The 20,879-nt window shown below is 39.8% G+C and overlaps 1 protein-coding gene across 1 annotated transcript in view; it reads left to right on the plus strand.

The window, feature by feature from the left end:
- Positions 1 to 20,879, plus strand: part of LOC127452250 (BAI1-associated protein 3-like) — a 70,667-nt gene that overhangs the window by 30,408 nt on the left and 19,380 nt on the right. The window contains exons 6-23 of the mRNA XM_051717597.1: positions 6,367 to 6,433; positions 7,289 to 7,502; positions 7,895 to 7,939; positions 8,040 to 8,117; positions 8,579 to 8,684; positions 8,790 to 8,897; positions 8,984 to 9,076; positions 9,915 to 10,018; positions 10,217 to 10,334; positions 11,375 to 11,499; positions 16,871 to 16,961; positions 17,107 to 17,163; positions 17,529 to 17,626; positions 18,540 to 18,591; positions 18,683 to 18,834; positions 19,042 to 19,165; positions 19,384 to 19,527; positions 19,696 to 19,788. Of these exons, the coding sequence (XP_051573557.1) occupies positions 6,367 to 6,433; positions 7,289 to 7,502; positions 7,895 to 7,939; positions 8,040 to 8,117; positions 8,579 to 8,684; positions 8,790 to 8,897; positions 8,984 to 9,076; positions 9,915 to 10,018; positions 10,217 to 10,334; positions 11,375 to 11,499; positions 16,871 to 16,961; positions 17,107 to 17,163; positions 17,529 to 17,626; positions 18,540 to 18,591; positions 18,683 to 18,834; positions 19,042 to 19,165; positions 19,384 to 19,527; positions 19,696 to 19,788 (1,869 nt within the window). The remainder of the gene's footprint in view (positions 1 to 6,366; positions 6,434 to 7,288; positions 7,503 to 7,894; positions 7,940 to 8,039; positions 8,118 to 8,578; positions 8,685 to 8,789; positions 8,898 to 8,983; positions 9,077 to 9,914; positions 10,019 to 10,216; positions 10,335 to 11,374; positions 11,500 to 16,870; positions 16,962 to 17,106; positions 17,164 to 17,528; positions 17,627 to 18,539; positions 18,592 to 18,682; positions 18,835 to 19,041; positions 19,166 to 19,383; positions 19,528 to 19,695; positions 19,789 to 20,879) is intronic.

The following is a 20,879-nucleotide window of genomic DNA, read 5'->3' on the forward strand; positions in this document are numbered from 1 at the left end:
TGCAGGGCGGAGGCGGCCTGTCCAGCAGCACTGTAGGCTTTGGCCGCCAGAGACGACGTAGTCCTACAGGCTCTGGAGAGGAGCACCGGACGATCCCGCCAGGTGGTCCCGTTTTGCGGGCACAGGTGCATCGCAACCGCCTGATCCACCTGAGGGACCTCTGTGTACCTGTGGACCGCCCCGCCGTCAAGGGTAGTGAGAGCAGATGAACCCAGAAGTCTGTTTTGGACAGAGAAAGGTGCCCTCCACGACCTCATGAGTTCGTCATGCATCTCCGGGAAGAAAGAAACCGGGTGGTTGTGGCTGTGAGCAGCACCCCGAACCCAGGAACCAATTATCAAGCTGCGAGCACTCAGGGGAGGCTGGAGGGTTCCAGTCCAACCCGATACTCGCGGCGGCCCGGGCAAGCATGGCGGTCAGCTCTGTGTTGGCCTCAGACAGGGCAGGCAGACTCGAAGGTGGCAGCCCAGTCGAATCCTCGGCATCCAACATTGCCAGTGTGCTCTCCGATTCAGCAATCGAAGACTCATCCTGCTCGCGGGCCCCGAAAGAGACGTCAAGCCGGCAATGAGGCGGGCTGGTCTCATTTCGGGAGCAAATGGGAGCAAACGAGCGTGCTGGGGAACGGGAGGTCCGCGGGGAATTAACCGATGAGACCACGCCCATTGAACTCCCCAAATCGCCTCCAGCGCCAGCCGGGCCGGTCTCACACCCGTGGGTAGAAGACACAGCGCGGGGGGGCGGCTAGAGTGGCTTTCCCTCAGAAGAAGGAAAGCCGCGACTGCAGTGTTGCCATGGTCATATACTCGCAATGAGAACATGAACCATCCACAAACGCTACCTCAGTGTGATCGCTGCCCAGACACGTGAGGCAGCGCCTGTGGCCATCGGAGGTGGAGAGATAATGACCGAATCCAGGAATCACACAAAGACGGAAAGGCATCTTTAAAAAGACGTGTCTTTAAAAAGACGTTCAACGTCAATGTGTGTGCTCTAATAGAGAAAATATACTCTATAGCAGGAATATACACTCTTTTAGCGTTGTCGAAGCGCCCAGGGGCAAAATCTGCACTCGTCGTGCAGAAGGAGAGAAAGCCGCTGGAAATGCGGCGTATATCCAACAGCACATGCTTCTTAAGAGGTAAATGGAACAGCAGTAGTATTCAGCTCGCTGATAGTACAACCACTCGTCTCCGAAGAAAAAATCTGAATGAATCCTGCATTCCAGCTCCCTTTTATACTCGTATGTCAGGGGGAGTGGCATGCAAATACCACTCGCCAATTCACATTGGCCTTTTCTCAAATATCTGAGGTGATCGGGGCTATCAAGAGCAACCCCTAGTGTCACTACATTGACACAACGTCGAGTGAGTGACAGAAGGGGAACCGGGGTTACATGTGTAACCGGAGATGTTCCCTTTCGATTCACTCTACATTGCTGTAAGCACTATGGGGAACAATATCCCGTTGTGCAGCACTACGTGACATTACACTCCCAGAGTTATAACACTAAATAGAGTCACAGGCCGATGACTTATAAGTCATATTAAAGTGTATATGAATAATCCCACGTGATGGATGCCAGATGGAAATTATGAACCATATAGATATATACAGTATGGTTTATTAACCCTCTCACAACATGGTTGCAAAAGTAGGTTTTATTTCTTATTGGAGTGCTTATGACTTTTAAAGGGGCAGTTCAACAGCATATAAATGGTGGCTGTGTTGATTATAGTCGGTAGCCCACCAGCAGGGTTGGGAGGGTTACTTTTGAAATGTATTCCACTACAGATTACAGAATACATGCTGTAAAATGTAATTTGTAATGTATTCCGTTAGATTACACCAGGTCAGTAACGTATACTAAATACTTTGGATTACTTCTTCAGCACTGGTAGATTTTTTCACTTGTTTTGACTATAAAAACTCTGCGAGCACAGTAAGACAAAATACACATTAAAAATACATTCTCTGAAAAACCTAAATATCTTATGCAGTGTTGTTTCTAAAACAAGATAAATCTTGTATTAAGGATTTTTAGATATACAATATACAGTACAAAAATTATAATCAAGAATATGATTTTTAACCTAATATCAAAGGTCTTACTAGAAAAAAAGAAATTATGATCTAACGTGAATTTTCTTGATAAAAAACTATGATCGTGCCTGGTAACATGTGCATGTAAAATGGCTAGAAATAGCATTTTAGCTTAGCATAAAGCTGACAATATACACAAGGTCTATTTCTATTTCTTCTGCTCCAAACTTACTTCAAACTTACTTCTCTGTCTGCTCGTATGAATGAAACACATCATAAGAAAGTGTTTCACCGCTGTTCAAATGCACTTTTGATCGCATCATTTATTTGTATAAATGTTTTCCATCTGAAAGGACTAAATATTAAATGAAACAAATGACAATAAAATGCAAAGTAATCTCTTCAGTAATCAAAATACTTTTTGAATGTAACTGTATTCTAATTACCAATGATTAAATTGTAACTGTAGTGGAATACAGTTACTTATATTTTGTATTTTAAATACATAATTCTGTTACATGTATTCCGTTACTCCCCAACCCTGCCCACCCGTAATAAGGGCTTGGGCTCACCCATTTGAATGTAAGAAGCACTCTATACAGAGGAAATGGATGCCATATCCAGGTTATAAAATCTCGCGAAACTGTTTTGTGAGGATCATCCTGCTGCCAAACATATGTCCTGTAAGGACACATTGTTTGTCCATGCCCATGAAGAGGTGATGCCTCTGGTTGAATGCGCTTTGACGCCAATACGGCAATTTGCGCCCTCTGATTCGTAAGCGAGGGTGATCACATCAACGATCCAGTGAGAGAGCCTTTATTTGGAGATGGACATTCCTTTTGTGCATCCTCCATAACAAATAAAGAGCTGATCCGACAGCCTAAACTGACGGGTGTGCTCAACATATGTGTGCAATGCCCTCACCAGGCATAACACATGCATAGATTGCTCTTTATCTGAATTAAATGGTGGGGGAAAGAAGGCAAATGAACCACCTGAGCCCAGAAAGGCATTGTTAAAACCTTAGCGACGTAGCCTTTTCTAGGTTTAATGGTGGCTTCTGACAGATCTGGACCAAACTCCAGGCATAAACTGACAGCACCTGCATGTCACCCACCCGTTTAGATGAGGCCAAAGCCAATAGGAGTGCGGTCTTTAAGGAAAGCACCCGCAGCTCAACAGATTCCAGTGGCTCGAACGGGGAGTTTGTGAGTGCCTTCAGCACCAGATTTAAGTCCCCAGTCAGCATAGATTATGTTTGCCTATTGACGAGCCAGCTTCCAGGGTGTGGTATGCTGAGATAGTCATTATATAAACCTTGAGCATTGATGGGGTAAGACCAGCATCCAGCCGCTCTTGAAGGAATGTCAAAATCTCAGCTATGGGGCAATTAATGTGGTCTTTACCACGTGAAGAGCACCAATTTACAAACACGTGCCATTTAAGTGCATAGAGGCATCTCATGGACGGTACTGTAGCCTGTAAAATGGTGTTCATCACCGACTGAGCCAATTCTGGCTCGTCAGATGTGCTCCATTCAGGGGCCACATGTGTAGGTTCCACAGCTCTGGCTGGGGTTGCAAAATCGTGCCTTGTGCTTGAGAGAGAAGGTCTCTCCTCAGCGATATTTCACAAGGAGGGCCGTCTAGTATTTCTATCATCTCTGGAAACCAGGACTGATTGGGCCATTTTGGCGCAATTAACAGAACTATTTCCATGTCCACTCGGACTTTACTGATGACAGAATGAAGGAGGCGCACCGGGGGAAATGGCCATTTGTGAGCCAGCACATCCACGCCCAGCGGGGCTTGGGACATGGAGTACCAAAGGGGACAGTGACTATTCTCAGTGGAGGCGAATAGTTTGAGGATGAAGTCTCCATTTCCCTGGTAATACTGCCTGGCATGACAACAGATCCACTCTAAAATTCAGACGGCCCAGGACATGTGTCACACGCAATGAGAGGAGATGATGCCTGCTCCATTGGAGGAGGCATTGTGGCAATCAGAGTCCACCCTGGTGGTTTATGTGAGACACTACTGTTGTGTTGTCTGAATGAATCAAATCTCAAAGCTAGAAAGACAGCCAGTAGTTCTTGGCGGTTGATGTGCAACGCCCATTTCGCACCTGTCCAGGTGCCGAAAGTCGGGCGTCCATCGCACACCGTGCCCCTACCTGTGTTGGATGCATCTGTGGTCACCATTTTTCTTCTTAAAATTTGACCCAGCATAACAACCTGTTGGTAGAAGGCCGGTGCTGTCCATAGTGCTAGAGCAGCCAGACAGCAGCGAGTCACGGCGATGTGCATGCGCCCTAGGCTCCAGGCGCGATGTGGAACGTGTCGATTGAGCCAGTACTAAAGAGGTCTCATGTGTAACAGATCTAATGGTATGATGGCGGATGCTGCCACCATAAGACCCAGCATTCTCTGAAATGACTTCAGTGACAATTATTTCCCCAGTTTAAACTGAGAAAGACACCAAAGTTCGTGCTCACGAACGAGACGAACTCCTAATAAGGAGATTTGCTTGCAGGGGAAAAGTGTGCTTTTCGCCCAGTTGATTTTCAGACCCAGATTTCTCAGATGGCAAAGTAGCAATTCTCTGTGTTCGCTAAGTAGTGCCTCTGATTGGGCTAGTAATAACCAATTGTCGAGGTAATTCAAAACACGCACACCGTTCATTTAAAATGAGGCGAGCGCCACATCGATACATTTCGTGAATGTGCGGGGAGCCGGAGACAGACCGAAAGGAAGGACTTTGAATTTATACGCACTTCCTTCGAACGTAAATCTCAAAAACCGCTGGTGATGCTGTGCAATTGGTACATGAAAGTACGTGTCCTTCAGATCTATTTACGTAAACCAGTCCTAAGGATGGATGTGTGATAAGATCTGTTTCTGAGTTAACATTTTTAATGGACACTTCGCGAGCACTTGATTCAAGCGTCTCAGATCTAGAATGGGCTGAAGCCCGGCGTCTTTCTTCGGAACAAGAAAATAACGGCTGTAAACCCCGCTGTGTGTGTCGCAGTCTGGGACAGTCTCTATCACATTTTTTTGCAAAGAGACTGTGAATCTCTGCACGCAAAACCTGAAGCGAGGTGGCTGGCTTACAAACAGAATGGTATAACCGTGCTCGATCATTTTTAACACCCAGTCTGACACACCCGTGAGGGCTCGCCATGCGTTCGCACAGCGGGACAGCGGGCTTATTGATTCGCTCGTTATAGGAGATAGAGCGCCGCTCAACATAGGGAAGTGGTTAAGCATAATGTGTGGGATTGATCAATGATGAGTGTCTGAAGCAAAAAACCCGTTCACAGAGACCGTCTTCGACGGCAATGGAGAACTCTTCACTGGAACACACATGGGAGTGGAAAGCCTCTCGGAGCAGGCTCTGAGCACAGACGATGAGTCCTGTTGTATCTTGATGAGAAATTACATTTGCTGTAAGTGTATATTGACAGTGAAGCAGAAAGGGTTCCAAGAAGAAGTTCGCAGTCTTGAAGGAAAATATTTCTGAAGAAATGGTGACTGAACGCCCGCTTATATAGGCCAACTGTGCGCCTACAGGGGCGGGGCTCAGACACCACTGCCAATCAGAGGATTGGCGTGATTGTATAAGGGTTTCAACAAGGTTGTGTAAAAGGACACTCCCCATAGTACTTACAGCAATGTTAAGTGAACTGAATCGAAAGGGAACTCTCTTTTTATCAACTTTTTGCAATGACACTCACTGCAGAGAGTGGCAACTGTTTGCCAGCTTTAAATCAAGTTTCCAAGTCTTATTTCTTAATGGACAGATTTAAATTTTTTCTTTCTTATCAGTAAAGGTTAAAGAATTTTTCAGCAAAATTAATATAGTAATGTATTCAGAGAGGTTATTTTAATAAACAGAGTAGGATCAATAAACAATTTAGTTTTATCGTTTTCAAGGCTGCAAAAAAACTTTAAAATGTCACTGTTAAAGAAACCCCAGCTACCTCTTGTACACTGAAAAGTTTTTGAAGGGAATTGAAAAATATTGTGCTACTTGAATGTTCTTCACGATGATCCAACCCTTCATTTGCACAGCAGTCTTCCTCCACCTGTGTCGTACACAATATACTCACAACTAACACTTGAGAGAGAAAGCTTCCATTGATTTCTCTGCTCTCGACAGGCCTTGGCTCTATAGCACGGCATGCTTGCATTTATTTTACTGTGCATTTACCCAAGGTGCCACCACCATGTCAAACAACGAATGAAACATGTTCACTCAGAGTTTGTATTGCTGCTGTGGTGCCATTCTAATCCATGTCTTAAACATTCTTTTGTAGAGAGCTAGCTTTTCTCTCAGGGTCTCTGTAATGAAAGGCAAAAATCTCATGGCGAAAGACGCTAATGGTAAGATGTTTTTTCTTTTTTTTTTTCTTTTTTTTTTTTTTTACTGGCTTCTAATATAGTGTCCTTTTGATGCAGTCTGAGGCATTTGATTTTGATTTTGTTTTGGATTTTCCAAACAGAAAAATGCAAGACCTTCTGTCCTAAACTAGACATAATACCTCAATCCTTTAGAAAATTATCAAAGGACATTTTATTTATTTTACTTGAAGCATCAAAGAAGTTGTATTAGTTTTATACTTTATTTTGTCTGCAAAGCCCCTTTTGTAGATCCATAATAAATTTGTTCAGTCATGACATGCTAATTTGTAGGTTAACCTGGAAGACTAATTTGCCATGGGTTCCCTCTGGAATTTCCTAATTTTATAAGAGTGTTGACTGATTTAGATTTAATCTGTGGTTAAAATTACTTAAGGAAACTTTCCTTTCTTGTTCTACAACATAAATTAAATTTCAGCCATAACTTAAATGTGAATAACAAATTTTAGAATCTTGCCCACACAGTCCTCCTGGATCCATATTGCAGTCTCAGAAATGCAAATCTCTGGGACTCATCTGGCCAGATGTATAATGGTTCCCAGAAAAATCTCTTCAAGTAATGTTAATATGACCTTATTATTACTCATAAATAAAAAAAAAACATTAGAATTTTTCTCTAAAACTCATTAGAAATTCCTTACGGAACCCATGGCCCAAAAATACTTATTCTCTTTTAGGTTTAAGGACTACAAACTGAACAGCTCTATTCTAACCATATAAATGATGAGGAAACAATCACTTTCAATGAAACATGTCATTTGTTCACCTATACTGAATTAACCAATACTCTTTACCTGTGTCAAACCGGTTGGTGTGTAGGCTACAGTGACCCCTACTGCATGCTGGGAATTCTCTTGGGACAATCGCCCAAAGAGACAGAGGAGAAGAAGGAGAGGAAGTTCAGTTTTCGCAAGAGACGGGAAAAGTTAGAGAAGCGTTCCAGTATTAAGGAGGTGCTGGCGGGCAGAGATATCCAGGTGACCGATGTCAAACCTGAGACTCTGAACCCAGTGTGGAATGAACACTTTGTTTTGTAAGTATCATAATGAAACCATTTCCTTAATATTATAATACCATATGAAAAATGGAAACATCTGTGATTATGAGGCCTACACAGAATCTATGCTGGCAAAACTTCAAAATTTTCAAAAATTCAAAGCCTATCATTCACAAAGTTCTACACATACTTCTGTCCTGGCATGTTTGCTTATAAAATTATGCTTTCTGCTTCTTATAATTTTAATAATTTTACATTTTGGCATATTTAAATTCATTTTGTAGAATTCCCCAAACTTTCACCCAAAATCAGTGCAGAAAATGCACAACAACAACAACAGAAAATGGCTGCAGATTCCATCTGCTCATTATAATGGAACCAATTATAACAGAATTGTTACAACGTTTGAAAATGTGTGTTTTCCACAGTGATATCGATGATGTTCACAATGACCTCCTGCATTTGGACATATGGTAAGAAGAGTCAATATTTCCTTAAAAAAGAGAACATTCATAGGGGTTAAACCTCCAGTCTGTTTTCCTCACCTCAGTGATTGTTATTTTCCCTCTCCAGGGACCATGATGACGATGTTTCTGTTGCTGAGGCTTGCAAAAAGCTGAATGAAATCAGTGGATTCAGAGGAATGGGCAGGTAGATGGAAGTCTTAGTAAAGCTAATGAGCCTGAGATACAGTGGAGTACAAAAGTCAGAGTCATAATTGGAAATTGAGGATTCAATATCTAATTTAAACTTGGAAATAAACATAGTTTTAGGATTTAAGCAAAGTTTTGCTTACATCAGCTCAAAAGCATGCTGTCAATAAAGTAAAAAGGGAACATACAAATATATTAAATTTAAGTCAATGTTTCACTCAAATTTCTTTGCTGATAGTATAATATTTAAGAAAAACTTTTGTATTAAATAAAAAAAATAAAATAAAATAAAAGCTAAATAGAAGCATTTTCACTAGTAGTATCTGAATTGTGGACCCCACTGCATGCCTGGCAAATACTAATAAAAAAAGTATAACAATGAATGCATGATGTACAAATAATTTTATGACTTACATGTATACTTACATGTATGAACAAATCATTGCATCATAATATTAGATATTTCAAGCAAATTGCCAAATCCGTGAGGGCTAATGGTGCCGCCGCCTCAGGAAGTGAGGAGAATGCTGATGATTTTCTGGGTTGCATCAACATCCCATTGAACGTGAGCTCTAATTTCACACACTTACCCCTACAATAGTGAAGCAACTTTTATTTCATCCAGTTTTTCACTGAATCTACATTCATACCAAATGTTTTCTCTCACTAGGAGATCCCAGTTGTTGGTTATGATAAGTGGTTTAAGTTGGAGCCAAGGTCCAGTGCCTCCAAAGTTCAGGGAGAATGTCACCTGATTCTCCACCTCTTCACCTCCCAGGTATTGGTACTCACCTGATCTCTCATAACAACAATTATGGTTAATATTCTATTCATCTTCACACTATACTTTCTTTTACTCAACAGAGAGACACGGCACTAAGTAAAATGGCATCTAATGTGACCATTCACAAGAAGATGCTGAGTCAGATCTTGGAGTATGAACACAATCAAATTCAGGTTGCACTTTTTATTTGTACTAGATTGGATTTATTGGCATCTACAGTGGCCTCCCCAAAATATATTCGGACACTTACATCACACATCAGAATTTGAATGTCTTTGCCCCCAAATAGGGATAATTTAACATATAATAAACCAAATAATTATAAATATAATATGGTTTATATAATAATACAAAGACATTACATTATTGTGAAATGAATAGACAATGCAAAAAGTTGCTTTAGAATCTGATATATTGTCAGAATACTGTTTATTTCCATATCATATTGAACATAAGTAAATCACAAGCCTACAGTCACAGCAAGTCTATTTGCAAATAAGTTGGTCAGTCTGTCCGATGTAGATTGTTTTGGCAAGTTGCGACTGTCTGTGCTATTTTTATTTTATTTTTTGGTAACGTGTCAGACGGATGCTTTGGAGCATCTCATTTTGGTTCTGACGCATGCCATAGATGCTGCGTTTGTAGGGAGCTTTGCAAGTTAAATGTAGTTTGAAAAACGGGTCTCGAGATCTCTGCACATTGTCTATACAGCTGGGGCTGCAAATACCCCCTGCTGACTACGACTCACAAAAACATGAAGGTAGTACATCAAGCTTGAATCAAGTACTGTAGGAATTTCTTAGCTGACAGGAAAATTCCTTATGACTGAATTACGGAATTAAGGGGCATGATTAATTGCATTAATTTTGTAATGTATAATTTTTATAAAATAATTGCACTGAATTAATATGTTAAAATTGACAGCCAACCTCTTGAAGCCATTGTATATTCATTGTACATTTTTGTGTGACAAAGAGCTTGTCATAAATAATTGTACCATTTTACTTGCAGAAAGAGCCTTATAACTGGAACGGACACGTGTGTACGGCTGCATGGACCATGCTGTCCCACCATGCAGTGCAGTCTGACCTCTCCCCACTGCAGCAAGCCATCATGTGCGTAATAAACATCAAACCTTTAGTGAGATCACTGATCACCATGCAGTTGGCATGTTTATTGACAGCATGAGTACGACAGCATACAAACAACAAATACTTATTACACGAGCTCCTTCTTGATAATCGCTGCATGTCCCTGCCAATAGTGCGACTGGCACTAGTGTGTAAAACTGATGTTTCTGCGTCTGTTGGCAGCCGTTGGCAGTGTTACAGCAGTCATCACCGCTCTCAGAGGATGAGCTACGCACTGCTTCTCAGACTGCTGAAAACAGTGGAGGCGGAGTGGGAGGATACCGCCATGCACGGGGAGCTGGTGGGTTTTTACAACAGCTTGCTGACCCTGCATGTCTGGGCACGTTCACACACTGTAATAAAATGAATGAGCATTTGCTCTAGGGTACATACGCTCTGCTACAATACTTTGTATTTATTTTATTTTTTTTATCCCCTTTTCTCCCCAATTTGGAATGCCCAATTCCCACTACTTAGCAGGTCCTCCTGGTGGCGCGGTTACTCACCTCAATCTGGGTGGCAGTCAATCCATGCATTTTATCATGTGGCTCATTGTGCATGACACCACAGAGACTCCCAGCATGTGGAGGCTCATGCTATGCACCACATTGAGAGCGAGAACCACTAATCGCAACCACGAGGAGGTTACCCCATGTGACTCTACTCTCCCTAGCAACCGGGCCAATTTGGTTGCTTAGGAGACCTGGCTGGAGTCACTCGAACTCAGGTCTCCAGAGGTGGTAGTCAGTGTCAATACTCGCTGAGCTACCCAGGCCCCCTCTGTTACAATACAATACAAATTTGCCAGTACGCAATTGAAGTTAATGACGCAAATGCGCCCAAATATTTAATGCTGAATGCAATTTGGATGCTGTAATTTTCAAGCTTTGCTCAACCACTGTGATCCGGGCTCTTAAATCAGCTCTTTAAAATACCTGACAACACTGCGCATCTGGATATATGGCCAGTTATTGCGCTCTTCACCATAATTTTATCATCATTTGATGAATTTATGCTGCCGCGATCAATAGAAAATGTACACAACATCTCTGTTCTTTATAAAATTCTGTTAACCACCTGCTTTCTGGGGGCGGTAATAGCGCAATGTTAGCTGTGGCAGGAATACCACATGCTAAAGTGCCGCAACTGTTTAGTGAATTAGTCTCTGAATGTCTGTGCACGTTCATATATTGTAATACAATGACTGAGCATTGACTCAGGGGCTTAGCGGTTTGCTAAAATACTCTTAAGAGGCTGTGGAGTTTTAAATATTGAGGCTGTAGTTCAGAACTAATTCTTTTCATCTGGGTCTAATCTGTAGTTATGTGTTTGTGAGTGCAGGAGAGTCTTTTAGCAGAGAGCTTCAAGCTTTACTGTGATTACTGCCTGTCTCAAATGAAGAGCATGCGTCATGTATTCCCCTGCAACAATTCAGCCTCCATCATACGCTGTGAGCTTATGCTGAGGTAAACTCATATCCACTTACAAATAAACACAACATACACACCCTACAAAGATTCATCAGCACATGTAGAAGAGACAGGGGGCAACTGTAACAAGAGCAGTTTTATCTCTTTCCTTTAGTCATAATTAAGCTAGAGAGATGACTCTAACTGCATGTTACACCTAAATAAATATGCTTCATTTGGCAACATCTAAATTAACATGTTTGATTTAAGTCAAAACAATATTTAACATCACTGAATCAAACTGAATACACGAGGTTTCACCAACAAAACTAATTTTAAGGGTTAGATCAGTTAGAAATAGCTCCTTAAGGTAACAATTACAGGTTGCCACTTTTTACAGCGTACACTCTCGGTAAAATTCTCCCTCTGCCTGAGATAAAAATGCAATAATTTCACTTTGTACTACATTTTTAACATTTTTTTTCTATGTACACTATTTTTCTTCTGCTGTATAATGTTTTGATGCCTCAAACTTTTGGTTGTTGGTCACAAGATCACATGAATGACAGATGCTCTCACTATGAAATAATAATTTAATTGTACAGTGCAACCGGAAAGTATTCACAGCGCTTCACTTTTTCCACATTTTGTTATGTTACAGCCTTATTCCAAAATTGATTAAATTCATTATTTTCCTCAAAATTCTACAAACAATACCCCATAATGACAACGTGAAAGTAGTCTGTTTGAAATCTTTGCAAGTTTATTAAAAATAAAAAATGAAAAAAATCAGATGTACATAAGTATTCACAGCCTTTGCTCAATACTTTGTTGAAGCACCTTTGGCATCAATAACAGCCTCAAGTCTTTTTGAGTATGATGCTACAAGCTTGGCACACCTATTTTTGGGCAGTTTCTCCCATTCTTCTTTGTAGGACCTCTCAAGCTCCATCAGGTTGGATGGGGAGCGTCAGTGCACAGCCATTTTCAGATCTCTCCAGAGATGTTCGATCGGGTTCAAGTCTGGGCTCTGGCTGGGCCACTCAAGGACATTCACAGAGTCACTGCTTTGTTATCTTGGCTGTGTGCTTAGGGTCGTTGTCCTGTTGGAAGATGAACCTTCGCCCCAGTCTGAGGTCCAGAGCGCTCTGGAGCAGGTTTTCATCAAGGATGTCTCTGTACATTGCTGCATTCATCTTTCCCTCGATCCTGACTAGTCTCCCAGTTCCTGCCGCTGAAAAACATCCCCACAGCATGATGCTGCCACCACCATGCTTCACTGTAGGGATGGTATTGGCCAGGTGATGAGCGGTGCCTGGTTTCCTCCAGACATGACGCTTGCCATTCAGGCCAAAGAGTTCAATCTTTGTTTCTCATGGTCTGAGAGTCCTTCAGGTGCCTTTTGGCAAACTCCAGGCGGGCTGTCATGTGCCTTTTACTGAGGAGTGGCTTCCGTCTGGCCACTCTACCATACAGGCCTGATTGGTGGAGTGCTGCAGAGATGGTTGTTCTTCTGGAAGGTTCTCCTCTCTCCACAGAGAAATGCTGGAGCTCTGTCAGAGTGACCATCGGGTTCTTGGTCACCTCCCTGACTAAGGCCCTTCTCCCCTGATCGCTCAGTTTGGCCAGGCGGCCAGCTCTAGAAAGAGTCCTGGTGGTTCCAAACTTCTTCCATTTACGGATAATGGAGGCCACTGTGCTCATTGGGACCTTCAATGCTGCAGAAATTTTTCTGTACCCTTCCCCAGATCTGTGCCTCGATACAATCCTGTCTCGGAGGTCTACAAACAATTCCTTGGACTTCATGGCTTGGTTTGTGCTCTGACATGCACTGTTAACTGTGGGACCTTATATAGACAGGTGTGTGCCTTTCCAAATCATGTCTAATCAACTGAATTTACCACAGGTGGACTCCAATCAAGTTGTAGAAACATCTCAAGGATGATCAGTGGAAACAGGATGCACCTGAGCTCAATTTTGAGTGTCAAGGCAAAGGCTGTGAATACTTATGTACATGTGATTTTTTTCGTTTTTTATTTTTAATAAATTTGCAAAGATTTCAAACACACTTCTTTCACATTGTCATTATGGGGTATTGTTTGTAGAATTTAGAGGAAAATAATGAATTTAATAAATTTTGGAATAAGCCTGTAACATAACAAAATGTGGAAAAAGTGAAGCGCTGTGAATACTTTCCGGATGCACTGTATGATTGGATTGAAAAATTTAATCTTTAAAAACAATTATGAATACTGTTTAATCAAAGTATCTAGTTGAAGTTTTTGACTTACCAGCTGATGAATATATTTAACTTATTTCAGATAATATTAGTGTATGTCCCACTTAGACATTTGCTTTAAAATCATATAGTTCCTGACAGCTAAAATAATTAGTATACTAAGGTGAAAACTACATAGTTATATTAATAAGTATTATAGTGATGTTATTATTGCTTTAAGGTATATAAATATACACCTCAAAATAGAAAAATAATACAAAATATTGGTAAAACTTTACAATAAGTTTCCACTGGTTAACATTAGTTAATGCATTAGATATCATGGACTAACAATGAATAATATATTTTAACAGCATTTATTATTCGTTGGTAATGTTAGTTAATAAAAATACAATTGGCCACCTGTCCAGGGTGTTTCCTGCCTTCAGCCTGAGACAGCTAGGATAGGCTCCAGCACTACCTGTGACAAGCATAGGACAAGCAGCTTCAGAAGATGGATAGATTGATTGTTACAGTAGTTTATGTTAAACTATACATCTTTTGATTTAAAAAATGTATTACTTTACACAGGACCGGATTAACCATATGGGCAATTGGACACGTGTCCAGGGGCACCACATCCTGGGGGGCACCACGCAATGGCATTTGTAAAATTGTCTAAGGTCCGTTATTAATTTAACGGTTATTAAAGTTTTCAGTATCATTAATCAGGTGTAAATTATTATCCAAAGGTCCGGACCGCTACCTAAACAGAGCATAGATGGTGCTGTCACTAGGGATGGGCGGACCGATACTAAAGTATCGATACTCCTGATACTGATGTGGTATCAAGAATATCGATCCTCACATAGAAATATCGATTCTGAAGTTTTTTTTTTTTTATCAAGTGATCTTATTATTTAGATTACATGAATATTAATGCATCTCATAAGCTTTGGAGTGGAAAAAAATAATTATATAAGCGAATTGTTACATGTCACCGGAACTATGTTTTCTTCCTCATCTTGAAGCACAGAAATGCTAAAATACACTAACAGTCACAGACAGCGCTCATCCTTTCAGTCAAATAGGGAGTGCTTTCCTGAGTTAATGACAGAAAAACAGCATCTGGAGTTATTCACACTAAGTAATGACAAACCTAGACATCACATGACATGTATTATAATGGATTTGTTTGACCATTTTTACAGGTTTATTTAAATTCAGGGTTGTTAAAACATTGATAATGATCTTTAATCCTCATTAATAAATGATACCCTTATGAAAACTTACCATAGATTTACTGTAGTAATATTGTATTAAACATGACTAGTAACCACAACTGTAGTAACCATGCTTTTTCTTTTCTTTTTGGCAGTAACCAAGGTGTTGATACTATTAACCATAGTTTTACTACAGCATTACTGTAGTATCCATATGATAACTTGGTTTAAGTAACAGTAACCATATAATAAAATAATTTGAGATTTTATATGTGGCTTATACTAACCAATTTGTAAAGGGTAAACAAAGCAGTCTAATAATTTTCGGTTTAGGCCCATAAATATGTATTAAAAAAATTAAGTAATAATAAAGTTACCCATTTTATCCAAAGAATTTGTAAATATTCAATTTAATAGAGGTATCAGTATTGGTATCGATATTGGCGATATTGGCCTAAAAGCACTTGGTATCGGATCGAAAAGAAAATAAGTGGTATGGCCCATACCTATCAGTCACGTGGTACATGTTCCGTTTGCCAGCGCTGGAAACGATGGGCAATCCCAGTCGTTTGTTAATGGATGGGGATTTTATTAATGCTTTTATAGATACTGCTGAGGCGGATTTACATTCACATGTATTCATCCTTGCAGTTATCGGTTTCTATAAAAAAAATACTATCTATTGAAAAATGTCACCAATGAGATATAAAACGCTGTAAGATTTTATAGGTGAAACGGCGTGTAGATGGCGCTGTCATGTGGTACATGTTCCTTTTCTCAGTGCTGAATAGGATGGATCAATCACAGTCGTTTATTCTTACTGGAAGCGGATTTACATTCACATGCATGAATCCTTGAAATGATCAAGTTTAGTTCAAAATAACTATCCAGTGTAAAATTTTCTCCAAAGATATATAAAACATTCTTAGGTTTAAATGCAGATGAATGGAGGATTCGGTTTTATGAGCCGTCGAGCCCCCCCTGCATGAATTTTTGTGTCTCATATGACACAGTCAGTGGCTGACAACATTTACAACTTTGGTCTGTTCCACACACAAAACTAGCATATTAATTTAGAAAACATAGAATATTACATAAGTCATATGAAGTTTGGAATGAAGGTGAGTAAATTATATTAGAATTTGTGGTGGGCAATCCCTGTTAATATTTTATTAAGAGGTCACTACATAAATTTATGCCCAGGGACACTCAGGAGTCTTAATCCGGCCGTGACTACACATTGAAATTAACATTAACCATGTTTAATACATTTATTGTTAGTTCATTAACTAATGTTGTTAACTAATGTTAACAAATGGAACCTTATTGTAAAGTGTTAACAAAATATTAATAATATATATATATATATATATATATATATATATATATATATATATATATATATATATATATATATATATATAATTTGTCAAGTGTTATAATTGCTGACAACTACTGTAACAATTAAATTTAATATTATGATCTAGTCTTCCTCATTGTAAGTCTGTTTATACAACAGTTACTTTGGGGAACATATAAATATGTTTCTTATACCGAAAGATGGCAGGTCGATTTTTAGTAGTCTGTGAGTCATGAAGTAAAAAAGAAAATAGGAACATTTTTACAAATGCCCCAGTCTCTCTTACACAGAAACCAACATTTGTACAGTCGATTTCTAGTCGGAGGGCCAAAATAGATCCATTTAAATTCAGATATTTCTGTCGTCAATTGGAGCAGCTGTGTTTGTGATCTCATGGTGATATGCCCTTTCTGACTCCTCTGGGTAGATTTGTGATGGGTAATGGGACACACAAAAATTGATATCCTATGGGGTTTTTCCAGTGTTGCTACTATAAAGTAGTACACTACACCGGGCTCAGAGACACACATACACATGCATACGGCACAATACATGCAGTATCCAGACAGTGTAGTTTAAACTGAATGTTTCTTGAATATTGATCTACTCTGTGCATGTGTGGTTTAGGAGCATTGGTCACATGCAGTCAATGGCAGCCTTTAGAGTGGTGTGTTCAAACCGCAATGAACTACACTTGGAAATAGCAACAGTTATAAAGGTAATCCTACAAACAATGAGACATACTGTATACAGTGTGATTTTAAACAGCTTTAGTTTTTGTACCTGCAGCAATAATATTTTATACATACATTGTATTATTGTTATACATAACTTTTGGTTTCTTTGCTTGTTCCTGAATTTAGAAAGGCACAGTTGAGTGGTACGAAGGAATAATATCAAACATTAAACCAGATGAAGGAGTAAGTGTTGATTTATATCAATTGCCAATAAAAAGTGTTTTCAAACATAATTTCATCCATATACTGTACTAGCTACAGCATACGCAAGTGCGCAAAACTAAAATGAATACCTAATTTAAATTGTCCTCTTTATTATTTTTATATTACCCAGCATGAAATGTAAAAGTGGAACAAACAGAACATTTGGTATTGTGTGTGTGTCAAGGAATTATATTTTATTTTATTATGGGACATTATATGTGAAATGGAACATTGCTGTGGATAGTGCTCCTGCAGTTTTATTATTTGCCATAACTGAACAACCAAGTGTTGGTATAGCAAGGGCTTCTCTCGCTGACATGGTTGTTGTCTGCATGTCTCTATAGACTCTTGAGGAACAGTTGAGGCGATTGGTTATGGTGGTAGATGCGGTTTGTGCTGATGTGCAGAGAGGGCAAAATGTGTACAACAAGCTCTATTACAGGTAATTTCTGTAGAACTTTGCTTAAAAGAATAGTTAACAAAACATGAAAATTCTGTCATTATTTACTCATCCTCATATCATCCCAAACACGTTCTTATGTGGAACACAGAAGGGACGATTTTTGAATAATTTACTGGTTACATTCTTCATGACATTACAATATAATGGGGACTGGAGCTCTCAAGCTTCAAAAAGGTTAAAAAAATGACCATAAAAAAAGTAGTCCATATGACTTATATTCCAAGTTTGAAATAGTCCAAGCTTTGTGTGATAAACAGAGCAAATGTACAGTTTGTCATTCACTGACAGTCTTTCCCTCCAGGGGATTGTTAACTGCTGCGACTGCATCATTGAGTCAGTGATTTCAACTTGAGAACTGAATCAGTCAGATCATTCAGACCAGTTTTAAGAACTGGATTAACCAATTAATTGAAAAGAACCAACTTAAAAGAATGATTCTTTCACAAATCTGACAACGCTACTTCTCTCATATACTCTTCAAGATTTTCAGTTAATAATAACTATAAATTCCAGTCTGTTCCACACAAAGATATGTTATGGTTTCAGAAGATTTGAAATATAACACCTGAGTTGTATGGACCACATTTATGGACACTTTTAAGGTGCTTTTTTTTTTTTTTTGTCATTTTGGAGATTGATAAACCCAGTCTTTCATTTTCACTTTTATTATATAGAAAAGAGTCTCAAGGATAAACTACAAAAATTCCCCTTTTGTGTTCTACAAAAGAAAGTCATATGGGTTTGGAACATGAAGGTAAGTAAACAGAATGTAAATTTTTGGGTGAACTATTCCTTTAATGGGATCTACTGGGACACAAAAGCAATTTTTGCCATTAAATGTAACATTTAAAACAAAACAGAAAATACATTGTTTTTGTGTCTTCTCTTTCAGCTCTGTGAAGGTTGACTTCTTCAGTATCTCCTACCGGCAATTAGAGAAACTTGTAAGTATGTGAGCGCCACTGGGAATGCTACAGATCTCTGTTAAAAATAATTCCTATTTGTGAGGGAACTTTCGTCTTCTGCTGTCTCCAGGTGGCAGATGACGTGAGTGTTGCAATGGAGCGAGTATGTGGGGACCTAGAGCAGGAGAGTTCTCGGCTCACCCAAACGATGGGAGAGACCCTGTTTGAGCTCTATATGTCTCTGAAAACTCTAAAACGCTTCAGGGAGTTCCTGCCTATCAAGTGAGTCATTGACTTCCTCTTGATCCATCTGTGGGGGTCGACAGCATGAGTGCTAATTCATGGAAAGAGTGACTCTCATATAGAGGGTGACTGTACGTGCGGGTTGACAGATGAGTTATTGTAGCCATAATTGGTTTTCCAATTTAAGCGAGTACTGTATGAGTGTTGGTCATAAATGGTATTTGGGATGTTGTCATCTCTTTTCAGAGATACTAAGATGTTGGCTCTAACTGGATTTCACAACTGGTTCAAGACCTCTATTCACAAATGGTTGCAAATTGTACATGAAAGGTCCACTGACAGGATCCGCAAAGCAGTGGAGATGGATCAGGTAAGCTGACCGCCAAACCAAGGAGAAATCATTATGATAATGGCAAAAATTGGTCAACCAATATGGGGTTTTCAATGGTGATGCCAATATCTAGAGAACAGGGTGGCCAACAGCCATTATTAAGCCTTTATAATCATTAAGATTCCGCCAGTGTGTTTGTGAATTTGTGTGTGCGGAATAGCATACCGTCTATTGAGTCTATTGTGTTAATGGTACAGTTGGAGCCGATCCAGAGTCAGACCAAACACAGCTCCTCGGCAGTGGACGTTACAACATGTTTCAGCCAGGTTCGTGAGTTCTGGGTCCAGCTGGCATGGCCTGATTCAGCGGGAGCCTTCATTTTCATTACACGCCTGACGGATGTGAGCACCACTGAACTCTCTAAGATCCACTTTCATAAGCATGCCATTTAAGCTTGCACAGCTGGGGATCTACAGTCCAAAACACTGCAAATAAAAAGCATGATAGTAATGGAAAGGAGAATTGATGGTTTAACCCACATAACACAATTCTTTATTTGTGTGTGGCAGAATTTCTGCAGTGAGGCAGTGTGTTACGCCGAGCTGATCAAGCGCAAGATTGAAAGGGGTCAGCTGGGAGACCACAAGAGCTTCATCGTGCAGGTAGAGCCTCTGGATGGGGGGGATTGGCTTTTATTACGAGTGAAGTAAATGTCAGCGTTGAGTGTTTCTCCCTGACAACACTGACATCTCAGCGGTGCGCCTGTGTCACAGTGTGACTGACCTCATTAGCGCCCCCCTTTTATTTTTAAATTATATGCTTGATATCTTCTCTCTTTCTCTCATTTAGCGTATATTGTACAGAACAAACGACTATTTTTAAACAATCACTGATTCTGATCATCTTATGTGTGTTTAAAATCGTATGTTTTCATCTGTGGGTCGAGGTGCATGCTTTTTAGGGTCAGTGGAGACAGAGTCGAACACAGAGGCATTCCATTCAAAGTTGGATGTGGGATATTCCTACTTGATATCTCCGATATACGACCATAAAGGCATTCCAATGCCTGATGCTTGGAAGATGATTTCTAAGTAAACACAACTGCATTGCTCTCGTTAGCTTAGTAGGTGTTCGACTGTCCACAGAGATGTCTCCTAGCAACCCAATTGCGAAGATTTAGCAACATTTGTTCTACAGGTGTATAATTTACCATGTTTTACACACCTGTCTCTGAAAACACTGAATAAGAAAGAAGATTTATTTTCATGGTATGAATGAACTTTGGCTCATTGATGCTTTTTATTTGCTTAAAGGTACACTCAGTAATCTTTTCCATATTAAAAAAGTTTTACTGCAAAGGAAATTAATAGTAATTTTGAAACATGTATAAAATCATGAGCACTTACATGAGATGAAGAAGCCAGTCATATCAGTATCCTTATAAAAGCTGTTTTATTCTACGTGGTGGGGGTCCCCTAATGGGGGCTACCATGTTATGATCACATGACCAGCCAAATACTATTTGTTTAACCATCCTGTTATTTGACACTGTCACTTATGGATTAAATGAATCATGGCTGGCTGCAAATAGTGAATTTCTACCATAGCATTGGTAACTGAAAACATTTGCATTAGAAAGATGCTGCATCCACGACACTAAGTCCAAGATGACATACATAAAAACAAAATACAAAAAAATTGCTGAGTGCACCTTTAAAGGGGAATGTTTATCATAAACTTTGTACTTCTCTTT

Source organism: Myxocyprinus asiaticus, chromosome 14 (genome assembly GCF_019703515.2).
Source record: "Myxocyprinus asiaticus isolate MX2 ecotype Aquarium Trade chromosome 14, UBuf_Myxa_2, whole genome shotgun sequence".
Lineage (NCBI taxonomy): Eukaryota > Metazoa > Chordata > Actinopteri > Cypriniformes > Catostomidae > Myxocyprinus > Myxocyprinus asiaticus.